This window comes from Erpetoichthys calabaricus, chromosome 1 (genome assembly GCF_900747795.2).
Source record: "Erpetoichthys calabaricus chromosome 1, fErpCal1.3, whole genome shotgun sequence".
NCBI lineage: Eukaryota > Metazoa > Chordata > Cladistia > Polypteriformes > Polypteridae > Erpetoichthys > Erpetoichthys calabaricus.
In genome coordinates this window covers 72,507,995-72,531,788 of record NC_041394.2, presented here as the reverse complement: position 1 = coordinate 72,531,788, position 23,794 = coordinate 72,507,995, and the positions used below count along the sequence as shown (strand labels likewise).

The 23,794-nt window shown below is 37.7% G+C and overlaps 1 protein-coding gene across 1 annotated transcript; it reads right to left on the bottom strand.

Annotated features, from left to right (window-relative positions):
• Positions 1-217: 217 nt before the first annotated feature.
• LOC127526545 (immunoglobulin superfamily member 11-like) lies at positions 218-22,069 on the bottom strand. The gene is made up of 6 exons (XM_051922279.1): positions 22,055-22,069; positions 20,319-20,517; positions 15,889-16,044; positions 11,467-11,589; positions 11,008-11,176; positions 218-518 (listed from the first exon to the last, which is right to left on the bottom strand). Exons 1-6 carry the CDS (start codon positions 22,067-22,069, stop codon positions 458-460), a joined length of 723 nt encoding a protein of 240 aa, XP_051778239.1. The 3' UTR covers positions 218-457.
• Positions 22,070-23,794: the final 1,725 nt, after the last annotated feature.

The window sequence follows — 23,794 nt, the reverse complement described above, 5'->3', positions numbered from 1 at the left end:
AAATGACTTCCTTAGACTAGCAATACTGTCAGGATAGGCGGCAACTCTCCTCAAGCCTAAAATGGGAACAAGTTAGAAATTGGATGGATGGATGGATGTCATAACAGACAAGTGTTTTAACTTTCTTAATCATCAACTGCAGTCCGTGGGGACTTTGAGAATCATTCTTGCCTACAAAACACATCCAGGTAAAAACTTGTATAACATAAAACAGAGATAGGTTAGCTAGGCTTTATTATCCCTCAGGGTAATTTGTTTTATATTTATGGTCAGCAAAAATATGTTCATTACATACTGCATTAATTCTTGGGATGGATACTTACTGTTCAAAAGGCAGAATTTATTAATGAAATGGGAACATCATTCTGCACAACAAAGAACAAGGTCATGCTCTAATGATTACGAACACCACAGGAAGGATCACAAGGGTAGAGAAATGCTGTTCTCTTTAGCCTGATTAGGAGCTTGAAAATGGAATTTTTGTTGAAGGGTGGCAAGCAGGAGATAAAGCGTCTGTTCTGTGAGGGAGAAAAGGTAAGGAAGGTAGGGGGTGAGAGGAATCAAGAAATGAAAAAGACAGCTATTATGTATTTATTTACTTAAAACCAATATATACATACTGGCTAAATCAACAATCAATAACAAGTTGATTTACCTTGTTAATTGAAGGGTAATTTGCAATTCATTAAAAAATATATATATGTTAAAATCTATGTAAGCAGCTGTACCCTCCCCACTCTGGAACAAATCTACACCTCCTGATGCTACAAAAAAGCAATAGACATTTCGCAGGATTCATCACATCCCATTTATTGCATCTTCCAGTTTTTGCTATCGGGCAAAAGATACAGAGCAATGAAAACCAGGACAAACCGCCTTAAAAACAGTTTTTATCCAAAAGCAATCATGGCCCTGAACTCAAATAAAAACTGCTCCATATCATACTCTAAATGTGCAATATAGACCTTAAGTCAACCAGTGCAATTTGTATATACTGTATGACAAGTGTAATCCTCTTTAATAAAACCCCTGTGTGCGTCCAGTGTCCGTGTGTGTGTGTCTTCTGGTGAAATGCGCATGCGCGGGGCACGGTGCGATGCTTCAAAGGCCGCCTGATGCGTCACACAAGACAGAGAGGGCGGGACCTATAAAATATCACGTGGCAGATCCAATCATATTTCGGTAAATGAGGTAAGACCTAAAACATAAAACATGAAAAATCCAATCGGGTACTGAGACGCGGAGACCAGCTTCCCCAAGTGTTCACTCTGAGGATGTCAGATTTGCGATTAAGAAGCTTGGCCCGGTAAAGTGTAAAGTGTCAGTCGTTGAAGGGGTTTTCCTAAATATACGAATTTTCATGATATTACAATACAATGATTTTTAAAAGTAGATTTATTTTCGCGCACATTACATCAGTTGCTGGGGAGAATCTGCTGATTGCCCACCATTGTGACAGAAAATTAAATGCATATTATGGACAGCAAAGCCAGTATTACTGTCAGAGAAAATTACAGGCATTTTACAGAAAAAATTTAATGAGGTAAAAGGTCCCTTGCCATTTAATATAGACTGTTCCTACTAATGTTTATGGACTACTGTTCTAGCGCCCATTATTGTAACGGGCTTAATGTCTAGTTTGTATATATTTGTAATGTACTTCTATTACTATTCCTTTTCTTGTTTTTAACTCTTATGCCTCACACTGAGTCAACAGCACCTTCAATTTCGTTGTTCCTTTGTAAAAGTGACAATGACAATAAAGATTTATCTATCTATGTAGACATCAGTGTACATAATTCTTCAGGAAAGAGTAACTTTTCAAAGTTTCAGCATTGAGAGCTTAAAAACAACACTGCACTTGTTCTTGGTCACAGTTGCATTGGGAGCTCATTAAAGGACAAGGGTTTACCTGCAGATTTCCAGAGCTCTGCAATTCAGAAGTCCTTGCAGAACAGTCAATCGGATTGCATATTGACGGTACATGATTTACACTCTTAAAACTCCAAGAAGGGCCTGCCTGTGATACACGCCACTACATGACACTCATGCTACATGACACACCTACTACAAGACATGCCTACTTAATAGTACATTACATTCTTTAGTATTATTGTCTAATCTTATTTGTTTCTCTTTTCATTTAACTTTCTCTTTGATATCTTATAAAGCACTTTGACCTACATTGTTTGAATGAAAATACAGTATAGTACATTTGTTGTTGTTGTTGTAGTCGTCATTACTCTTGAGTAAGATAAACCAATATAATCTTACCCATACTGTGAGAACAATGTGTAAGGTACACTTTGAGAAAGGAGTGCTGAAAATGACACAAATGGTCAAACGTGTCATGTAACAAGACTGACGTGTACTGCAAAGGCCACTAAATGTCACTGGATGTGTGTGATTTGTTTGGCTCGTGAACAGGGCAGAGCTGCGGAGGTCTGCAGTTGGATTCTATTGCAGAAAAGGACTACCACTGTACAGACTGCATGTTTGTGGCTTCAGTAATATTAATGGGCACCAGTAGGAAGCAGTCTTATTAGCTGCTATTGTGTGGTGAGCACATAATTCGGTCACTTGCCTCACCAATAATTAGCCAAAATTCTAGCAAGGTCTCTCATCTGGAGGTGAATATGAAAAGGTCAAACAAGAAGAGAAGGAACTGAAGTGCTGAAGTGAACTATGACCAGCAGTATAAAAGAGCTAGTAAGGCAATCTCCCACCATTAAATGTAAAATGAAATAAAATTGTGGCTATTTATACTTATTTTTAAACACTTTTTTAGTACTGTGAATGCCTTGTATAAATTCTCAGTATTGGCCTTGTGTCAGTGAGGTGTGCATGCTTGTGAGTCCTAAAATGATGTTGCATTCTGACACTATGTGCCTTTTATGTCCGTTGTTGATAATTGCCCATGGAAAATTTGTATGTAGGTGGACTACATTTTCTCGTCCTTTTGGGCTTTTTTATGAATTGGCACAAACTAGTCATTCATTACATTGTTGAAAGTCATTTTGTTGTTTAAGAACATCTGTGAAGGCAAAAAGAGACGTTGAAACAGAAAAAGACTCTCAGGACCTCCTCTTGACTGATGCTAAAAGGGAGTTAATGAACAACACTACCACCCTGACTGAATCTATCATTAATCACAATGCCAATACTGTATGCAGTACTGTGCTTACAGTGAGACATGAACACCCAGTAGGAAAAAAAAGAAAATCTGTCCTATGCTGGAATTTATTTATCTTCATTGGAAATAAAGACTGGAAGGGAGTAGTTCAGTGACACCTTGGACAGAGGCAGGGACTGCTCAGACATGCCAGATATACAGATATATAGCATGTCTTTCAAAACATGGGAGGACACATTATTTGTTAGACTGCAAATTCCCATGAAGTTGGCACAGTGATATATATTATTGATTTTATCTGCCATCGTAAGAGTCCTGATAATACATTAACTGTACATTATTATGGTTAAGCATCCAAAACATTGACATCTTGTAGCAGGCAATTGCTATGGCTTAAATAGTGGATCATTATAGAGATATATGCGTGAGCTAAATTTGATGCATTTTCCTATAAAGAACAGCTAAAACATCCATGTATAGAATATAATTTAATTTGTGTCACAGGGAATCAGAACCTAACCCAGAAGAGACAAGTGCAAGACCAACAAGTGCAGGAACAGGAACAAGTCCATAGGAAGGCTCACTCAAGTCAAGTCAAGTCAGATTTATTGTCATGTACACATTGTAAAATGAAATTCAAGACAGTGGACAAAAAGACAATGCAAAAAATATGTACAGTAAATAAAACAGAGAAAAAGTATGCTTAGCATAAAACACATATACACCATACAATCATACAGTATTTGTATGTATTATATATTTGTACAAACCATTTGTTATGTTACAATATTTAAATTCTTACAATTGACTGCTCAGCAGCCTTATGTCATATAGGTAGAAGATATCCCTGAACAACTGGTGCGAGTGCCAGTAGTCGTGTGCTTATATCCACACACACTGGCCACATCTGCACATATTTAGGAAACAGGTAGAAAATGTAATTATAAAGAGAAAACCCTACTCAGACAGGTAGAACATAAAAACTCCACACAGAACTTGACCTCCTGGAGCTGAGAGACAAACATGCTAACCATTGTCCTACTATGAAAGAAATATGAAAGAATTAAAAATACTAATAAAAATAATATTTCCAGAGGGCTGCATAGTAGCACAGTGGGTATAGTTGCTGCTTCATGGAGACAGCATACTAGTTTTGAAGCCACAGCCAGATGTTGGCTGTGTGGAGTCTGCACATTCTCCATGTTTTGGAGTGGGATCTCTTCTGGCATGTAAGTTAGATTTATTGGTGTTTCCTAACTGGACCTTGAGCGAGTGTGTGTATGTGAGTAAGCACTGTGGTGGGCTGGCAGACTGCACTATTGGACAGGTAGGGTTTAGTAGGATACTTTACACAAAAAGTATCCTAACAGATAGTTGCTACAGGTTTCAAGAAAGGGGATAGAGAGCATTGGATATTTGATATGTAAGGCCTCTGGTCAGAGTATACTACATTCCATCCCAGTGACAATGACACATTTGGACAACAAGAACATGTCCTGTTGCCATTAAACCTATTGAAATTACACACCATTGTTTGCAGGAGAAAAAAAATAGTCTTGGCTGTGCATTAACTGTCCTATTTACTTTACTTGTCTTGTCAGCATGGAATGTGTGTTTCCTAAAATTCTGCAACTCCTGAACTTGCAAATCTGTAATCTTAAGAACACCTTGAAGCAATTTAGAATGAGAAATACAAGAAATGTTTCAACTAGTGGAACAAGTTTGTGTGTGTGGCAGTGGAGTAGTTTAAAAGAGTTTTGTAGCAGCTTGTTGCTTAATCGTTTTTTGCTGGCAATCTCCTGGTGTGTTGACAATACCCTGCATGCTCCCCTTACTTGACACTGCCCTAAGGTTCTGTAGAATTGCCATGCCAACAATAAATAATATATATGTACAGTATATGAAATCTATCTTTGCCAAATAAATAGTCTTCATACTTTGCAGAACTAAAAAACTGTCTCACATAAATTCAGACAATAAGGAAAGGATAATAGGACCAAAAAACTCTGATTTTTAATGGCCTCTAAGTCCAATGTAATCAAAGAGTCATATAGTAGACATGCTGTGCTCTCCAGTGATGGTGCCAGCCTTGATCTGTTGAAAGCTGACTTAGGTACAGGTAGGGACCCTGCCGATATCTGAACCCAGGTTCCATCAACTACTTAATAAGGCATAAAGCAAAAGAGACCCTGCCACCGCTCTGCCGTTGTAACCAACAGTCAGACATAATTAATAAGGGATGACTTAAATGGCTTGTTTCCATCTTATCTGGAGCATATGACCACATTCATTTAAATAAAACAAATTGCATTTTGCTGAAAGTGGGAATTACAATATATTGAACTGTCCAATACAGTAATTATTTGGAAATTAAGGTAAATACTTAAAATAAGTCAATACAGCTTATATAGTTTTCTAAAACTTGAACTACAAAAATAAAGTTTAAGGTTTTGTGAGGTTCCGGCGTGGAGTTTGCATGTTCTCCCCGTGTCTGCATGGGTTTCCTCCGGGTACTCCGGTTTCCTCCCACAGTCCAAAGACATGCAGGTTAGGTGCATTGGCGATTCTAAATTGTCCCTAATGTGTGCTTGGTGTGTGGGTGTGTTTGTGTGTGTGTATGTGTGTGCGCCCTGCGGTGGGCTGGCGCCCTGCCCGGGGTTTGTTTCCTGCCTTGCGCTCTGTGTTGGCTGGGATTGGCTCCAGCAGACCCCTGTGACCCTGTAGTTAGGATATAGCGGATTGGATAATGGATGGATGGATGGTTTTGTGAGGATTGTTCAGAAAGATTTAGAACACTATTTTTATTGCTAGTAATGTATTATACAATTGTTTTAACATATTAATAGAATAACAATATATTTGCTGCACTCCTTATTTATCTGCAAAGTGTCCATGAACCTCCTAATTTTACTGTATATTTCTTTGAGTTGCTAGCTTGTTGACTGTTCTTGTTATATCTTGTTATATTAAGTGTGAGTTGATGCTCACAAAGAGTAAAGCCATCCGGCCCAGTACCTTAACAATACAGTCTGATTCGTCTCAAATGAGGGTTAGTTAACTGCTTCTTGAGCCTGGCCTGGAGCCTAAAACTCTTTTTTTTGTTGATTAATGAGAATCTGATTCTAGAAGTTAATGGAATCTTTCATTAAATTATTTGCCTCAATCATAGTTATTTGTCTGCTTTAAAATTATATATTACCAAAATGTGGCATGAGCAAATGAGGATTAGTGGACATCAGATCTCAATTTTTTTTCTCCTCTTGTTTTTTTAATATTACAGTTTAATATGAGCAGACACAGTTTCATAAAGAGCTCTGCCATTGTTTGCTACCTTTTTATTTGCACCTCATTTTTGGTTTGCAGTTAATTAAGAGTAACGAACCAATGACGGGATAAGAAACTTCACAGGTAGGTGCACTATAATGCATCCCTTCATCCGTTTTTGAACCCTCATTACAGGGATGCATGGAGCCGATGTTTATCCCAGCAGAATTGGAGAGCAAGGCCACAATGAGTGACATTCCAGTCATTCTCTTAGAGTGGGTCAGCTTAGAGTCACCAATTGTCCAAGCAGACATCTTGTTATGGGGGAAAGAGCTGGAGCACCCAGAAAAATAAAAGAGGTTGCAAACACACAGAGACAAGTGACCACTGTTAATTCAATAATTAAAAAAATGTGAGATAAGATGAGCATCACTTACAGTATATTGAGAAGCAAAACCTGCAGTATTAGTTATTTCTGAAATTACAGGAGAAGCCATTTAAATAACTGATTAAATCCATTAACATTTGTAAATGGCTTCTAAATTAAGACATGGCTTGGAGTTAAAACCACCAGTCATACTGGATTCTCAGAACTAGGAATATGAACTACTGGAAACTGTAATCCACTTATAAAAAAAGATGTCCTTTCACCTTTTATACAATAGGTTAAGGCTGTAATGGTACTTTGCATCTTTGCACACCAGTAGCTCATAATTCTCAGGTTCTCTTCAACAGCCCTACAGCTGCATATTCTAAAAATGATGGGCTCCATGTATCCCTGTCAGGCATTATGGGGGAATGATTCCCTCCTTCAGGTTCTCCATACCATCAGTCCTTAATGAGCAAACTGGTTCCGGGTTTCTTGGCTTCCAGCCAGGCTTCACTGAGCACACTCTGCCTTCAGCTCATGCATGCCTAGCTGCACTTGCTGTGTCGCCTGCTCCACCATTGTTCCAGGTTGTTATTCTCTCTCTCTCTCTCTCGTTCTGTCTCTTTCTCTCTGTCTCTTAATCTAATGTATCCCAGATTGGCAATTCCCTTCTGAGAAACACTCTTCAAGGACGGAGTCCTCCATCTCTAGCAGTCCCTGTCCTACCACACTGGCATGCACAGGTCCTGTGAAATAGCCAGTGTCCAACTTTATATTCAGTGCTTGTTCTGTGGAAAGCTTTTGCTTGCCCTTTGTTGCAATTACAGTGCAGGCAAGCATCGCATTTCATTCCTAACAAACTTCAGAAATTAAAAAATTAAAAAAATCTTTCATCACTAGTGTTACTTTAATTAAGCTGTTGCTTCAGTAGAAGTTTTAGTTTTTTTTTACTTTTTCAAAAGTAAACAGCGCAGACAATTACATAAAAAGAACCGATTTATTTAGAATTTGAAGACAACAAAAGCATGCTTATGAACAAAAAGTAAGAAATCACATAATGCATGGCTGATAATCTGTGCATAATATATATCTATATATTGCATTCTAAATCTTTTCAGAGACAATTCAATAAAAAAATATCATGAATGATCCATCTTCTGTCTTTGTAATTAACTACATGCCAGAGAGTAGAAATACAGAATTGAATGCAAATGTCAAACAATCCCATATTACTGTAACATGTTGCAGTGAAAGTGTATTTAATGTTAAAAAGAACCTCAGGATTCATGAAAATTGATCAAATTACTTTATATTCTTGGAAAATATTGCCCTGTACCAGTTTTCAAAGGTATAGCAAGCTGTTGACACTTATACTGAGATGTGTTTTCTATCATGGGGTGTAACTTGATGCTTACCTACCCAAATGAGCTGAACAAAGAGCCTGCGGGAAAAGCAACACCTCCCTCCACTGACCAGGTACTCTGTCTCTCCATAACTGATGTGAAGAGGACTCTATCCAGAGTCAATCCAGGACCTGACAACATACCTGGTCGTGTGCTCAAAGAATGTGCCAGTCAACTGACTGGTGTCCTCACAGACATCTTCAACACATCTCTGAGTCAGTCATCAGTCCCAACATGCTTCAAGTCGACCACCATCATACCACTGCCGAAGAAGTCATCAGTGACATTCTTGAATGACTACCGACCAGTTGCACTCAAGCTAATCATCATGAAGTGCTTCGAAAGGTTAGTCATGTCACACATAAAGACTAATCTCCCTGCCTCCCTTGACCCTCTTCAGTTTGCATACCGCTCAAACAGGTCAACTGCGGATGCCATATGCTCTGCCCTTCACCTCTCCTTGACACATCTGGATAAAAAAGACACATATGTCAGGATACTATTCACAGACTTTAGCTCTGCCTTCAACACAATCATCACTCAAAAGCTGGCTGTAAAACTGAGAAAGTTGGGCCTGAATACCACCCTCTGTAATTGGATCCTGGACTTCTTGACAGAGAGGCCCCAGTCAGTTTGGATGGTCTGCAACATTTCCAGCAGCATCACACTGAGCATTGGAGCGCCGCAGAGCTGCGTACTTAGTCCACTGCTCTTCACCCTGCTGACTCACGACTGCACAGCCACACACAACACCAACCACATCATCAAGTTTGCGGATGATACGACGGTGCTGGGACTGATAACCAGTGTGACGAATGGCTGGGTCCCATGCCTGGCCGGGATGCTCCTGCTGTGTATGTTCAGGGGGAGCAGCTATGGACAGCTCAATACCTCCCCCGGGGCGCTTGGTGGCAGCCTCCCTGGCCGACGCTGATTCCCCAACCTCCCACAGGGCTCCATGGGAGATGGAGTCCTCCACAGCTTGGTTGGGGCCCGGGGTGGCCGCTAGGGGGGGCTGTCTCCTTCCAACAGCCCGGCTGGACGAATCTACAGCCCCACCCGGAAGTGCAATTAGGACCAGGTGGTCAAGCACCTGGAATGCTTCCGGGTAGGTTATAAAAAGGGCCAGCCACCACCACTCGAGAGCCAGAGTCGGGAGGAGGAAGACTAAGCCTGAGGAGGAGTGGTGGTGCCAGAAGGATTATTGTGATTATTGTGAGTGTTTTGGGACTGTGTTGGGCCTGTGGGACACGGGGAAAGCGTGCCCCATGGCTGAAGAAAAATAAAAGTCTGTTTCTTTAAGTACATGCCTCTGCGTCAGTCTGTGCCGGGTCGGGCGCTATATAGCGCCTTTCACACCAGGTATGATGAAACAGCATACAGAGATGAGGTGGAACGGTTGTCTGCATGGTGTGAAGGCAACAATCTATCTCTCAATGTCAACAAGACAAAAGAGATAATCTTGGACTTCAGAAAATCACATCCTGCCCACATCCCACTCAGCATCAACAGTTTAGATGTGTAGACTGTTAAGAGTACCAAGTTCCTCGGTGTGCACATACCTGAGGAACTTACGTGGTCGCATAACACCTCATCACTAATCAAGAAAGCCCAGCAAAGACTACACTTCCTGAAGCGGCTGAAGCAAGCAAGTCTTCCCCCTTATATCCTCACCATGTTCTACAGAAGCACCATTGAGAGTGTTCTGACCAGCTGCATTACTGTCTGGTATGGCAACTGCAACATATCTGACCGCAAGCACCTGCAAAGGATAGTGAAGACAGCAGATAACATTATTGGGGTGCCTCTCCCTTCACTGCAGGACATATTTTACAAACGCAGTGTCCGCAAGGCCTGCAGCATTGTGCAGGACCCCTTACATCCTTCACATGGACTTTTCACACTTCTGCCATCCAAGAGAAGATACTGCATCATCAAAGCCAGATCTGCCAGGCTGCAGGATAGTTTTTACCCCCAAGCTGTCAGACTCCTTAACACCATGCTGCCACCTGGGATCTTCCACATGGCCTCAACCACCTCTAAATACAGAACCTTTATACATGAAAACCACTTTCCTGCAAAGACTAGTGTGCATGTAGAAAAAGAACTGAAAATCTCATACTGACCTTTAAGTATTTTGACATTCTTGATATCCTTCTGCTGTGAAACATTCTGACCTGTCATTGTTTACACATGTCTTAAACAACTATTATCATATACAGATAATTTCTGTATTATCTATATCTATTATTTATTATTTATTATATTACATATCTATTGACTATATTTATGTATCTAGATTGCAAATACCATACATTGCATCAATGTTCATATTGCTAACTACACGTCAATATTGCTGCTACTTCTTTGATTTGTCTTTTTCAATGTCTTGTCTTGTTTGTGTTTTAATTTTAAATTAAAATTAAAATTTTAATTCTATTTTTAATTTATTATTTGCATGTCATGTTGTTACACTGTGGACCCTGAGCTTTGCAATTTTGTCTATCTGTATACTTGTATATTGTTGAGATGACAACAAAGTTCACTTTGACTTTGACTTCGAACTTGTCATTAAAAGAACAAACATCTGGCAAAAAGTTGGTTATTCCTAAACGAGTTACCAAACATTATGGATAAGAATAAAAAAGCAAAAGTAATTTGAGGTTTTACTGGTTGAACAATAAAGAAAAAGAATGTTATAATGTTAGTGTTATTAACTTTTCCAAAATGTAGGAAGGACATTACCTCAGGCAACACTTAAATATTATAGTCCTTTAGAATTCAAAGAAGATCGTCCTTTCTAAACAAACGATCTTCGCAGTAGATTGGACCTGTACCTGATCTCATTATAGCATGGTTCCTCCTCTTCTCTCTGTCCACTCCTGTTTGTTCTGTCATAGCCTGATCGATGAAGCCACAATACCAAGGCTAGTAGTGTTAGAAGGATCAGAGCCATCGTGAGTGTTACAAAAATACTCTGGAGAATGCCAGAAGTACCATGTGGCGCTATTTGGAAAGAGACACAAACTACAATAAAAACAAAACCTACAGATGGATTTACACTGTTCTAGCTGTTTAATAGGCAGCATACTGTGTTTCATTTGTATAACTGATACCATTTGGCTTTGAATACAAATGAAGCTCTTCAGTATCCTTTTCCTGATTTGAACTAGCACTATTGAAAAGTACTTACTTTTTTATTCATGTCCTCTTAATTTGGTTCATTTTGTAATTGTCTGTCTAAACGGCATTTTAAAACCTACCAGTAAGCTAGTTATTAACATTCAGTTACTTACTACTATGGATGATGAGCTCCACTGAGCAGATCTCTGTACCCAGTCGATTAGAAACTGTACACTGATAGAGTCCAGATGTCTGGGAGGAGACATTGAAGATCTGCACTGTTCCCCTTAGAGAATCTGTTTTCCACAAAAACACAAGGTGGATAAAAGAAGTGCTGTTACCAAACATGTGAGAAATTAGTCAGAAGGCCAAAATAACTACTATGGATTTAATTGTGGATAACAGATCAAAAACAACAATATGAATGCGATGTTTCTTAGAGTTTAGGCATTTAAGCTACTACTTAAATGAATGCAAATGTATAATATATACATATTGAAAATACACAATATATAAATCTCTATACACACTCTATAAACGATTAATGTATGGTGGCACAGTGGAACAATGGAAAGCACTGCTGACTACTGCTGTCTAAGCGCTCCAGATGACTGGGTTACAATCAGTTTTTATGCAGAATGTGCACGTTATCCCTGTTGTAATTAGAAGCACACAAGATGACACAAAGGGGTGAAAAAGCTACAAAATAAACAAAAAACTGGCCAAGATTTCACTGGTCAGAATCAGAAACAGACCTCATCTGATCCTAAACTCAAAATGCAGGCTTCAAAGGCCTGCACAAGCCCAAATACTCCAAACACTCAAAAATACACAAAACTCCTCTTCAAGGAAGAGAAAACCATAGTAATCTCTAGCTTGAGAAGACAAGGAAAACTAAAAGTTTTGGTAAATAAACAATGTTGTTACTGTAACAAAAAGAAGCACAAAAACAGCCAAACAAGGAAAAATGCAAAAAACATCAAAATGTACTGTAATTGTGGAGGGCGGCAAACTGAAAAGTTGAAACATCAAAAGTGGGGACTCTGAAAACACATAAGCATTTGAAAGCAGCATATGTTTTAAAATCTTAAAGCAGATTTGCCCAACATTGATACTGATGAGAACTTATCCTTCAATTCTTACTATTTTCTGTTTTTAAAAATGTCATCCTTGGTTAGATTGCCATAAGATATTGCAGTTACAATCATTAGAGGAGACCATTCCTGTCACATCAATGTGTGTTGACTGAACATGCAAGTAAGAATTAGACTCTACTCTGTACACGTGACTATTACTACTACTACTAATAATAATAATAATAAAACATTTTTATATGTCTTCTACAATAACCCACGTATGAAAGAAATCAGCAAGCCATTTCAGCAGGCTTTTCACCGTGGATTTCCTATTTTTATGCTTTTCATTTTGAGAAAAAAATGTAGGAACTGAGAGAAACTCACAGTGGTATGGAGAAACTATGTCTGAAAAGCCCCCTTTTGACCTCTGTACTTTTGAAAAATCCTGTCACCTGCATTTGAAAAGCCTCCCTTTTGACCTCCGTACTTTTGAAAAATGCTGTCTCCTGCATTGTTGTGTCTTAAGGATGTAAGTGAAAATTGGTATGTTGTAATGTAAAGTAACTAGTGATATCATTAGAGAATGGATTCAGATTAATGATACCGAGATCCAGAGGTTAGTCAAATATGGCCAGAATGGTAATCCCTGCAACCCTTGTATGCAATAAATGAAAAAGAAAAACTACAAAGAGCAAGCAAGGCTACACTTGAAAATACAGACATTAAAGTCAGTATTCCAATGGAATTAAACAAAAGCAAAACATAAAGGATACAGCAAAGTTGAAAAACAATAATATTGTCACTAGAAAAGCAATTTAAATTAAAAACATGAGAAGTTACTGAAGCATACGTAAAGAATGAATTCTGTGTAAATGACCTCAGGTGACTAGCAGACCATTGCTGTTGCTATGCAACTATGCAATGTAGTGTAGTGTTAGATCACTGGTCCTCATCCACTAAGTTGCTTGTTCATTCTCTTCTCTGACTTAATCTGCCTAGGTCCGGATCTCGTAAATCAGATGAGATAAAGGTAACTGCTGATATGTAATAATATAAATAACATATGAAGCTACAGCGAAACTGAACTACACATGGAAAGTGTAACCAGACACATGCTGAAAGCCTGGGCACCATTGATCACCTAATATTCTTCATATGTATAGTTTAATTTACCTGACCTGATATGAGAAGGAATGGAATGTACATAAGTATGCCTTGTAATGGACAGAAGGTCTCTCCATGGTTTTTTGTTGCCTTGAACTCATTACTAATTGGTGTTGGGTTAGGCACAGAAAATGGTTGGACAATTAAATATGGCAAATGAAGTTTCAATACAACAAGGCTTAATGCTGTTTCCATGACATTATACTTAGATATAAACAGAATGTTATGCCTAAATTCCTATTCCATCTTCCTAAAAGTTTACTTGCATGTGCTGTCATCTGAACATACTGTTGGAATCACCAAGATTACAGTATTATATTTCTGAAGTCAATATTTCCTATGATTATTGTATCTGTTCATTTACAGTATGTGACAGTTGTACTGGACAGGTGAGTATCTATGTATGACACATTTGTATTAATCAGATACTTCGTATGTCAATTGTGGTCTCTAGATGGTGCTATTTCACCAAACTTAAATGTTGGTTGTGAGGAAAAAATAACTAAAAAGCAAATCTTTTCCTTTATGCAAGAGTTTTACTGAGTAGGTAAGTAAATGTGTCTGGTACCTCCATATCTGTCATACAGAGGAAATGTTATACAGGCCTTGGAAAAGGGAAACCAACAGGAAAGATTAAGAATGATGTACAGCAACTAACTCAGTTTCCATTTAAGACTTTCGACTGGAGGAGAAGCATCCGTAAGTTGCATGACATCACTTCTATTTCCCAGTCTGAGGCCAAGCTCCTTCCCCCTCACTAACTATATAATCAGCCACCATCCTGGAAGACAACATTCTTTTAGGAACCTGCTTTTAAGGAGAAAGGAGTTCCAACATCGAGAAGTATTTGCTCATTGGTGTTGTAACCCCAGCATTGCTGAGATTGCAGTTTCGGTTTTCTTATTTAAGATTCATCCTGCACATTAAACAGAGCGTCCCCTAGAGCCACAGAGTTTTTCAGTAAATTAGCTCATTTTCTATACTTTCTACATGCTAGCTTAGTACTGTCTGGTGTGCATTATTCATGTTGCATCTCATTCATGCTTCATAATACATATTCATGTAGAGCAAGCTGTGAATGAGCAAATATAATGAGAACATCAGTGTGGAAAAATTTATTTGCATTAAGTCAACTTAGCTGCTTCTAGCAATGAGCACAGCCAACAATATTCAGTCAATAGTTAGTAATAATCACTCCCAAATAATATATTTTGGAAGAAGCAATAGTTTTTCTAATATAACACTTCCACAAATTTTTAGCCTGACATAAGCATTTCATTGTGAATGACTGATTAATAATTTGCAATTCTGTTTCATTTTCTATTCATTTAGTTGATGTGACGCATGTGGTACATGCATTCAGTTGTTTGCTTTATACACCAGTAATTTTTTATTTCAATTTTATTATTTTTACAATTTAATTTACTATAGTTAGATGATAATATATAGTGTGATTATTTTTGTTGGTGGTTTTGCATTAAAGATGCAATTTTCATTTATTCATACACCATTGCAAAAGAACTGAGTAAAAAAAAAACTCAAAGGTTTTTACTCAGAACATAGTTAATTGGGAAGTAGTTAGCTAATCCCGAAACTAAAAGCCTGTGGCGGCTTAGATAAATATACCACTAGTACCTTCGAATGGAAAGCCTGTAGGGCAGCATGCAGAGTACATGCAAACATACAAAAAGTTAATTGTACTTCATTGTAAATGTTGCATGTAAAACAGTTTTTCAGTTAATTCCTGAAAGGATCTAAACTGATGATGCTGTGGTTTGCATTACCTATATAAAATAAAATCATAAACAATTTAGATGTCTGTTTGTTTGCTCAGCAATCACACAAAAACACAGAAATGACTTTCATGAAAATTTGCATGCGCCCTGCCATTGGTCTGACTTAAAATATAGGCTATACGTCATATCAGAGAGGGGTGTTATAAAGTGAAGGACGCATTCAAAAAACATTATGGGGACTACAATTCCCATCAGGCAGCAGGATTGCCAAAGCATGATTTCAAAGGCCACTGGCACATACAGCACTCTCTTTTCCGTTAATCTGGATAACAGTTTCATTGTCTTGCTGGATTACAGCTTTTATCTAAGAGTATGTCTTTTTGTCTTATAATTGGTTGTGTTTAGCTATGCTGTTTATCCAAAAGAAAGTTTTCCCCATTTAATTATTCCTGCAACGCTGTGTACTTCAGCTAATACATTATAAATGACGAATGGACTAATTTATTTTAGACTCCCTCTACTGTTTTTGAGCATTTCAATTTTACTAGAAAATCTGTCTTAAAAAGATGAATACACAGTACGTAAGGTATGACTGGAAATAAGGTGTGATCTCCCTTACCTTCCATGTTGACTGGAAGAGAGATCTTGTCAGGTTTGATTTTGCTCCAGTTTAAATCAGGTACTGGGACTCCATACTCTACAAAGCAGGTCAGAGAAATGCTTCCTCCTTCATCCATATTACCACTCACAAAACAGTGAGGAGAAGAGGGAGGTGCTGCGGTGTAATACAGAGGGTTATTGTCTTTAAAAAGTTAGACAAGAATAAGGACAAACAGCAAGAAACTATATTCTTGGAAGAATGAAAATAGTGAAACAGGTGCGCAGAATTTAAATATCTACCGTTGGTATTAGGAGTCACATATGATAAAAGAATTTTCATCCATCCTCCAACTTGTTCAGTCCATATCAAGGTCACTCAGGGTCCTGCCTATCATGACAGTCTCAGCTACATAGTATAACAGATGCAGGACACATGTATGTACTGTATACTAGTCAAGATAGAATCACAATTAATCTTTGTGTTGTGAGAGAAAAATGAGAAGAAAAATTCATATAGAGACATGTCCACCAACAGTCACCAGCATGAGATCTGAACCCAGATCTTGGAAGCTGTGAGGCAATCACACCACCATGCTGAGTCACACAGGTGTATAACTTGTTAAACAGCATACTACTCTAACAATGCAGCTACAAGCAAATAAAGGCAGAACATAAAAGCAAATGTTCTATTTGCAGCATAATCAAATAAACAAAATCTGATTTTTTTAAATATTTTTTCTGATGCAAAGAACTTCAACCTTAGGTATTCTTTCTATCAATCAATGAACAGCATGTGTCTGAAAATCTGAAAAGTGGAAAAACCTGTTTACATAATAATGGAGATGTCACAATATACTGTTGGAGAGCTTTTGCAAAGAGCTTTGATACGTCTGCCACGGATCAAGTCTAGGAACGTTTAGAGAAATGAATACACTCTCTCAATGGAATGTTCCTGCAAGTCCAGGCATAAGTCAAATCTATAAGCATAATCCAGTGCAGCCCTTTGAGCCGTAGTGCTTTTGTGGTCCCTAATTGAATTTTTGTAGAAATTTACAATGCTAAGTAAACATTTTTTCAGCTCAGAAGACTATGATGCTACCATTTAAATAGCAGATTACATTCCTATAGAAAACATCTGATGTTAACTAATGTATAGATGGAAAGTTAGCATAGCTTGTGATGTTAAGTAACTGTTTTATTAATGTATTAAAATGTATTTTTTAGGCAATCATCACTGAACAATTGTAGCACTGGGAGAGTAATATGATTGGTGTTTGAATGTACCGTAAGAAACCATTTTGTATGCCATTAACAGCATAATGTTTGAAGAACTCTCAGTGCAAAGTCTATCAGTACAGTATATAGAAATGTTGAGGTATGTTGAGTAGCTATGAAACATGCAATTGTTTAACACCCATCTAAGCTTCTAAGATGCTTCAAAATACACCAGGCTCCCTTGTGACATTATTTTAAAAGCCTTCAAAAAGTGGAATGAGTAAAAAATTGACGTCAGGCTCCTAGACTTGGGGACTTTAATTCACCTTGGGGCATAAAAATTATGAGCATCAGAGAAGATTCAAGAACTTCATATGTTACAATAGTCTTTTAATGTCTAAAGCTGAAATCGCCAACTTGCTTCTTCACATTTTATTTATCAAGTACACCTCACTCCTCAATGTGCCATGGGATGTAAACATGTTTCCGATCCTGCCTTTAATTCACTGCATGTTTTTGAGATGTTTCCTTCCAGGCCTCTCCTAAAGAGTTCTCCTCCTTCTCACTCATGCACTGGCATCTTCTTTCACTGTGAGTCTTCTACCTGTCCTTTGTCCTTTTTGATTGATTTTGTTAAAATAAAATCATTTAGGCTCAACAAGCTCCTCATTCTTCCAATTTCCAAGACCATATTTGCAACATGATTTTTTTTCTTTTGTTTTAATTTTAATAACGTTATGCACAACAGCTCAATACATTTTAAAGCTTCCCAGATAACTTTCAGTTTCCTGTGGCAGGCATCAACTCTATTGACCAAAATTGTTAAGTGAAGCCATAGACTGCAGAATCTTGGGGGGGTCGGGGTGGGGGGTTTGGGTGTAGTCAGGCTTGTGTCTGGGCTACTTTTAACCCAGAGTATTCTACGGTGTTATATTTTAAATAACATATGATTTGCTACATTGGAAAGTGGTGCATATTCTGTGTTGGTCAAACATGCAAATTAGAATTTAATTGTACTCTGTACATGTGACAGTGCATCTGAACTGTACTGATTATATTTATTGTCAAATCAAAACCTTACAGTTTCTGAAAACAGCTAATGCCATCAGCCACATGGCCACTAATTTTGCAATGCCAATCGACACTCAGCATTACACACTTTCTATGATGTGATCAAACAATAAGAAAATACAAAAGAAAAACAATTTATAGCAAAGCTGTGAGGAAATAAAACCAAGTTCCATGAACCAATTATTGATATATATATATATATATATATATATATATATAACATGTAGAGTCGCTGTTGTTGACAGTATGGTAGGGAGAAAGAGAACAACTGAGGACAGTATTTTGACTGAGTAACAGTAATTAGAAACTTTTACTCTTTTCTCCCTGTAAACATTTGTTCCAATCCATAACTGGATGAGACAATTGTGTTCTCAGACTTTGAAGCTAATAAAAAGTTGTGATTCATAGCAATTTTTATTCTAATTTAACTAATATTTAATTATCTACAGTATATTACATTCCTGATACCACTACTGGTGATGTCCTTGCAGTAGGGAGTCCCACAGTAATCATCAGACCGCCATAACCCTTTTCTTGAGCTCCATGAGTCACCCCACCATTGACGATGCTTTCAGTGGTCCATGAGTGAATACTGCATTCACCTTACCACTTTTATGCCTTCATGTGAACTTTCACTCTGACTTTTCAGCAAAATGCAAGGTCACTGTTGATCTGTTATTTGGTCACAAAAAAGTGATTTAAGATTGCCAGTATTTTTTCATGAAAATAAACAACAAACTAAATGTATTAAATGTCTGTTACCTTGTTCCAAATGCAATTACACTTCAAAATGGTGTTTTTGTCTGATTTTGTCAAGTAATATTTTTATTTTATACCACTGACTAATGTTAAAGATTAATATTACATCACCGCTCAGAGAATTTGGGTAGCTTTGTTTTATCTAAATTTTCTGACTTGTGGCTACAACTTTGTAGGGCATTCATGTGGAATTTCCAATTTGGAAACTCATACTTCTCATCTATCCAATAGTATCATATGCCTTATCTATATATTTGGGAAAAGGGATAACATTTCAACTTTACCCCCTCATTTTTCTTTTTCTTTGCTGTTTCTAATGTTCATACACTGACTTTGGAGTTTGAGAACACTAAATCAGTGGACCTTGAAAAGTGTGTTGGGTACCCTGTTGTGTGTAAATGGTTAGGAATTTTTATAAATTAAAAGTGATCACAAAAAAAAATATTTTGTAGAAGCTTACAAATTCAGTAGGTGCATCTAGGTATCCACTTTCAATAATGCTAACACAGGGTAATGTAGTGGCAGTTGCATCATGACATGTACAGAGTACAGTGAAATTCCTACTTGCATCATGTCACTCTCTGGCATGAAGATAAACAAAAATATACAATATGTGAAGATGAAAGACTATTCTGATAGTATGGCTCAACAAAGAAACAGTCCATTGTTTGAACATCAATGCATCACGTCATACGCCCATACCCATACTGCCAATCTTTCTGCCAGCAGACAAGACAAATCCCACTGGGTTCTTATAATATTTTTATAAAATATATTTGTTAAATTGCCTGGATTTTGACTCGGGCAGTAACATTTTTCAAAAGCACTATGGTGGAGGAAAATTCACAAAGATGAAAAAAGGACAATAATTGCAGTTTAAGAAACACATCACTAGAATGGCATCTGGCTGATGGTTATGTACACTCTTGAGACCTTTTTTCAAAGGGAAAGAAAAGCTACTAGAACATTCACTCATGCCACACAGTCATTAAGCACGTCTGTGCCCAACACATGCATGACAACAGAAATCACTGAGGTGACGTCACAACGGGGTAAACACTTCACAACCTTGTAAGGCAGGAAAATGCAAGGTGGAAAAAAACATAAACCAAAATGAAAACTGAAGTATAATGAATTTTTTAAACTGTGCAACACTCTCAACCAGGTGTTGAACCCTAATTAACCTAATCTGCACATCTTTGGGAAGTTGGATTAATGTGAAATACCAATTGAATCCAATGGAGACTTGGGGAGAACATTCAAAATCCACTTGAACAGTGACAGAGGTTGGAAATCGGAACTCAGAAACTAAACAGTAACAATAAGGACATGTAAATTAAGAAAACCAGCAAGAGGTGATTAAAAATAAAACATAAATCAGCACATATTTCTATTTTTTTTTACCAAGAACAGTAAGGCTCAGCTCTGCTATTCCAGGAGATCCTGATTCAGGGGGGTTGCTCACTACACATCGATATTTTCCAGCATCAGACAAGCGAGTCATGTTGAGAAGGATGTCAGCACTCAGTGGAGCAGAAACAAACCTGACTCGGCCAGTTAAAGTAGGACTTTCAATTGCCTGGCCTTGATCATACACAATAACCTGAAAAACAAAACCGTCACAAAGTATTACCAAAATTTTTATCTTATTTAATTCATTTTTAAAAAATAATGAAATGCTTTATGTCAGATTATAATTCAGTGTTATCACTGTTTTGCAAGTCATAGGTAATGTGTAGGAAGAAAAAGAGCAGAATGAAATCAAGCTGATCTGAGAAGTGACATATCATACAACAACATTTAACTGCTTCTAATCGAAAATTAATATTAACACATTTTAAAGTTATTTGACCCTTAAAAAAGAAAGATGATACACATGTGTTACAATTTAATGTGTGGAACAAACAGCAATGAAATCGAGGATTACCTTGAAGATGAGCTTCTACTTAGCTCTTGTTTTCTGACTGTAACTCTACTGTATCTAAAGATTTCACTGCCTCATTTCTTGTCTAACATATACTCTCAGAAATGAAATCAGAGGAATATCTTTTGATTTGGGACTCCCAGACAGACTATTTCTTGCTTTGCTTTAAATACCTGAGATTTTTGCTTCCACTTATGACCCTGCATGACAATAGCTTTGCTAGTAGCTTATATTCCTGCTTTAGATTCATTCTAGTTTATAAAGGGTGTATTGGTGAAAAGGCCCCTCACCAACACATACTCCTTGGGCACATGCCCAAAACTCCCTGATGGTAGATCCACTACTGCTCTGAGTCAGGAATAAGACAGGTAAAAAATGGTACATCTTATTTATTATAATCCAAAATCCAAAAAGGAGCATTAAATACAGAAAGTGGTCAAAATACACACACACACACAACCACATGAATATAAAAAGATAGACAAACGGTCAGAAACAGTAAACACATTAGTCTGTAATCACAAGAAAGGGTTCAGGTTAAGATACAAAGTATAGCCTTGTTGTGTAACAGCCAGGGTTTTTTCCCCTGGTTTGTATTTGTTTTCTGTTTCATGGTTGTTTTTGTTAATTTTGAATTACATTTTTATTATGTTATTTGTATTCTCTCTTTAAATGTGCTGCCATTTTTTGTGCTTTTTGGGTGGCGCCACGGGAAGTGTGGCTACTCTGACATCACTGCTGCTGGGTCCTCCTTCTGGCTTTAAATTCAGTCAGAAAGAGAAGACCCAGCAGTGGAGCACTGACTTTGTAGTAGAATATGTAAGTGTTGCTTTCTTTCTTTGTATGTACTGTTTTTTGTGATTTGTTTGTTTTTGTTCTTGAATTACTGCTTTCATATTGTGTATTGGACTTGGTTACCTCAGATTGCTTTTTTAGGCACATCCTTTTTTCTCTTTTGAACATTTTGGTCTATTTTTGTTCATAAATTCTGAAATTATATGTTTTGTCATTGCCCTTTTGTTAAATAGCCACAGCTTTAACAATTTCTCTCCATTGTTGGGCATTTCAAGACATTTGTAATATTTTGCTTTTAAAAAGCAAATTCCCTATTGTTAAGCCTATGTAGACTTCAGCCTGCAGTTTCAGTTTGGAGACTTGCAGACGGGGATAAGCCTCTTCTGAGCTGGCCTGCTTTGTGGTCTTCTGGAGGTCTTACACATTCTTTTGCCATGCCTGGAACTCCAACATATAATAACGCTAGAGTAACACACTTCAGGCAGACTCTACAAATTGTATTTGACCCTCCCATCTAATACCTTAAGCACAGTTCTCCATGTAAGGCAACAAACACCAAAGAAGGGGCCAAGGGCAAACTGCCTGAAAACATAATGGACAAAAGTTGACCTTAGACTGCATCTTGAGAGCATGTTCAAGTTCCATAGACTGAGACAACCTACTGAAAGGTGAAACTACTGGGTACAATATAATCATAATCAGAATGATATTAAAGTGGTGAAGAGTGCAGAATCTGATATGGGAGTGTGCAAGAAGATCAACAGTAACAAACCACCAACAGTGCCTTCATTTTCTAGATGAATGTTCACTAAGGTCAGCATGATAAGTTTTTTGCCTTTCCACATGAGGTACAGGAAGTTCAAACTAGTAAATCTGAGTCCCTTAGTGTTACAATAATGTTATACAGTAGAGTGCATTTCAGTTACATACCTGAGACGGAGAGCTTGGCTCTGATAAAGGTGTTGTGGTCCAGATAATGTTGAGACGTGATGGCACAGCTGTAGTTACAAAGGAGCAGGGCAGCAGAACAGCCTCTCCATGCTGAACCTCCACATTTGTCCGCTCAACTCTCACCTGTAGACACACCACTGAAACAGAGACAAAAAAATCAAACAGATAACATTTGGTTTTATTATGGTTTAAGACAGAAATATACTATACTACTATTAAGGGGACACATTTCACTTTTGAAAACTGCAATCATTATCATTGATTCCAAAAACAGCCATGGGTGAAATTAATTGATTATGAATAATGCATGAATGTGCACTCTGTTCATTTACTCCAAATTTTTATATTACACTATCAGTATAAAAAGTTTCAAAGACAGCATAAGCACCATAAACATTAATACCACTAATAAAACTATAAAGCTGAGGGTATATTGAAATTGTTGCAATACTGTAAATAAGTTCATAGTAACCAATATGACAACAAAATTAAATGTGAAATAAACAATGAGGAATGAGGTTAGGAGCACACGCTGATACAGCGCATTGCCGCATCCACCACATGACAAACCACCTCAGGATCCCATATTAGGACCCAAGTGCAGCCATGTAACGAGTGACACCTCAACACCACACTAGTTCAGATGGAGTGGAACAGTATGAGGTATTTTTATGGTGGCTGGGGAGCCAATTCTGCCACCAACCCCCAGGTTTTCCCTGCAGGTTGGGGGGCCTACATGCAGGGAAGGATGCAGATTAACGTCATACCCAGGATGAGTGGAGTGGAGACTATAAAAATTTGACAATACTGTATGTTTGTTGGTGTTACGCTGTCTTCTCTTATCATATTCACCACTAAGTTAGTCTAATAAGTATGAAATAGCAAGAATATATTTTTATTTACACTATATTACAAAGGACCTTAAAGTGATTTTAATGTGTTCAATTTGAGAATCAATACATGGAGAAAGTAATTAAAAGGAAGAGCAAAATGAAATTGCAATACTTTTCCATGCATTCACATGCATGACCAGTGATAACCGCCTCCTGGCCCAACAGACAAACAAACATGCAGCAGAAAATGCAGGCATCTTGTTTAATTTGAAATGATGATCTAAGACAGCAGTGTGTAAACAACTATGCAGTATGTATGCTGTACCTTGAAATCATGGTAGAGACTTCCCCAAGGGATAGATATTTGTCTGTGTTTC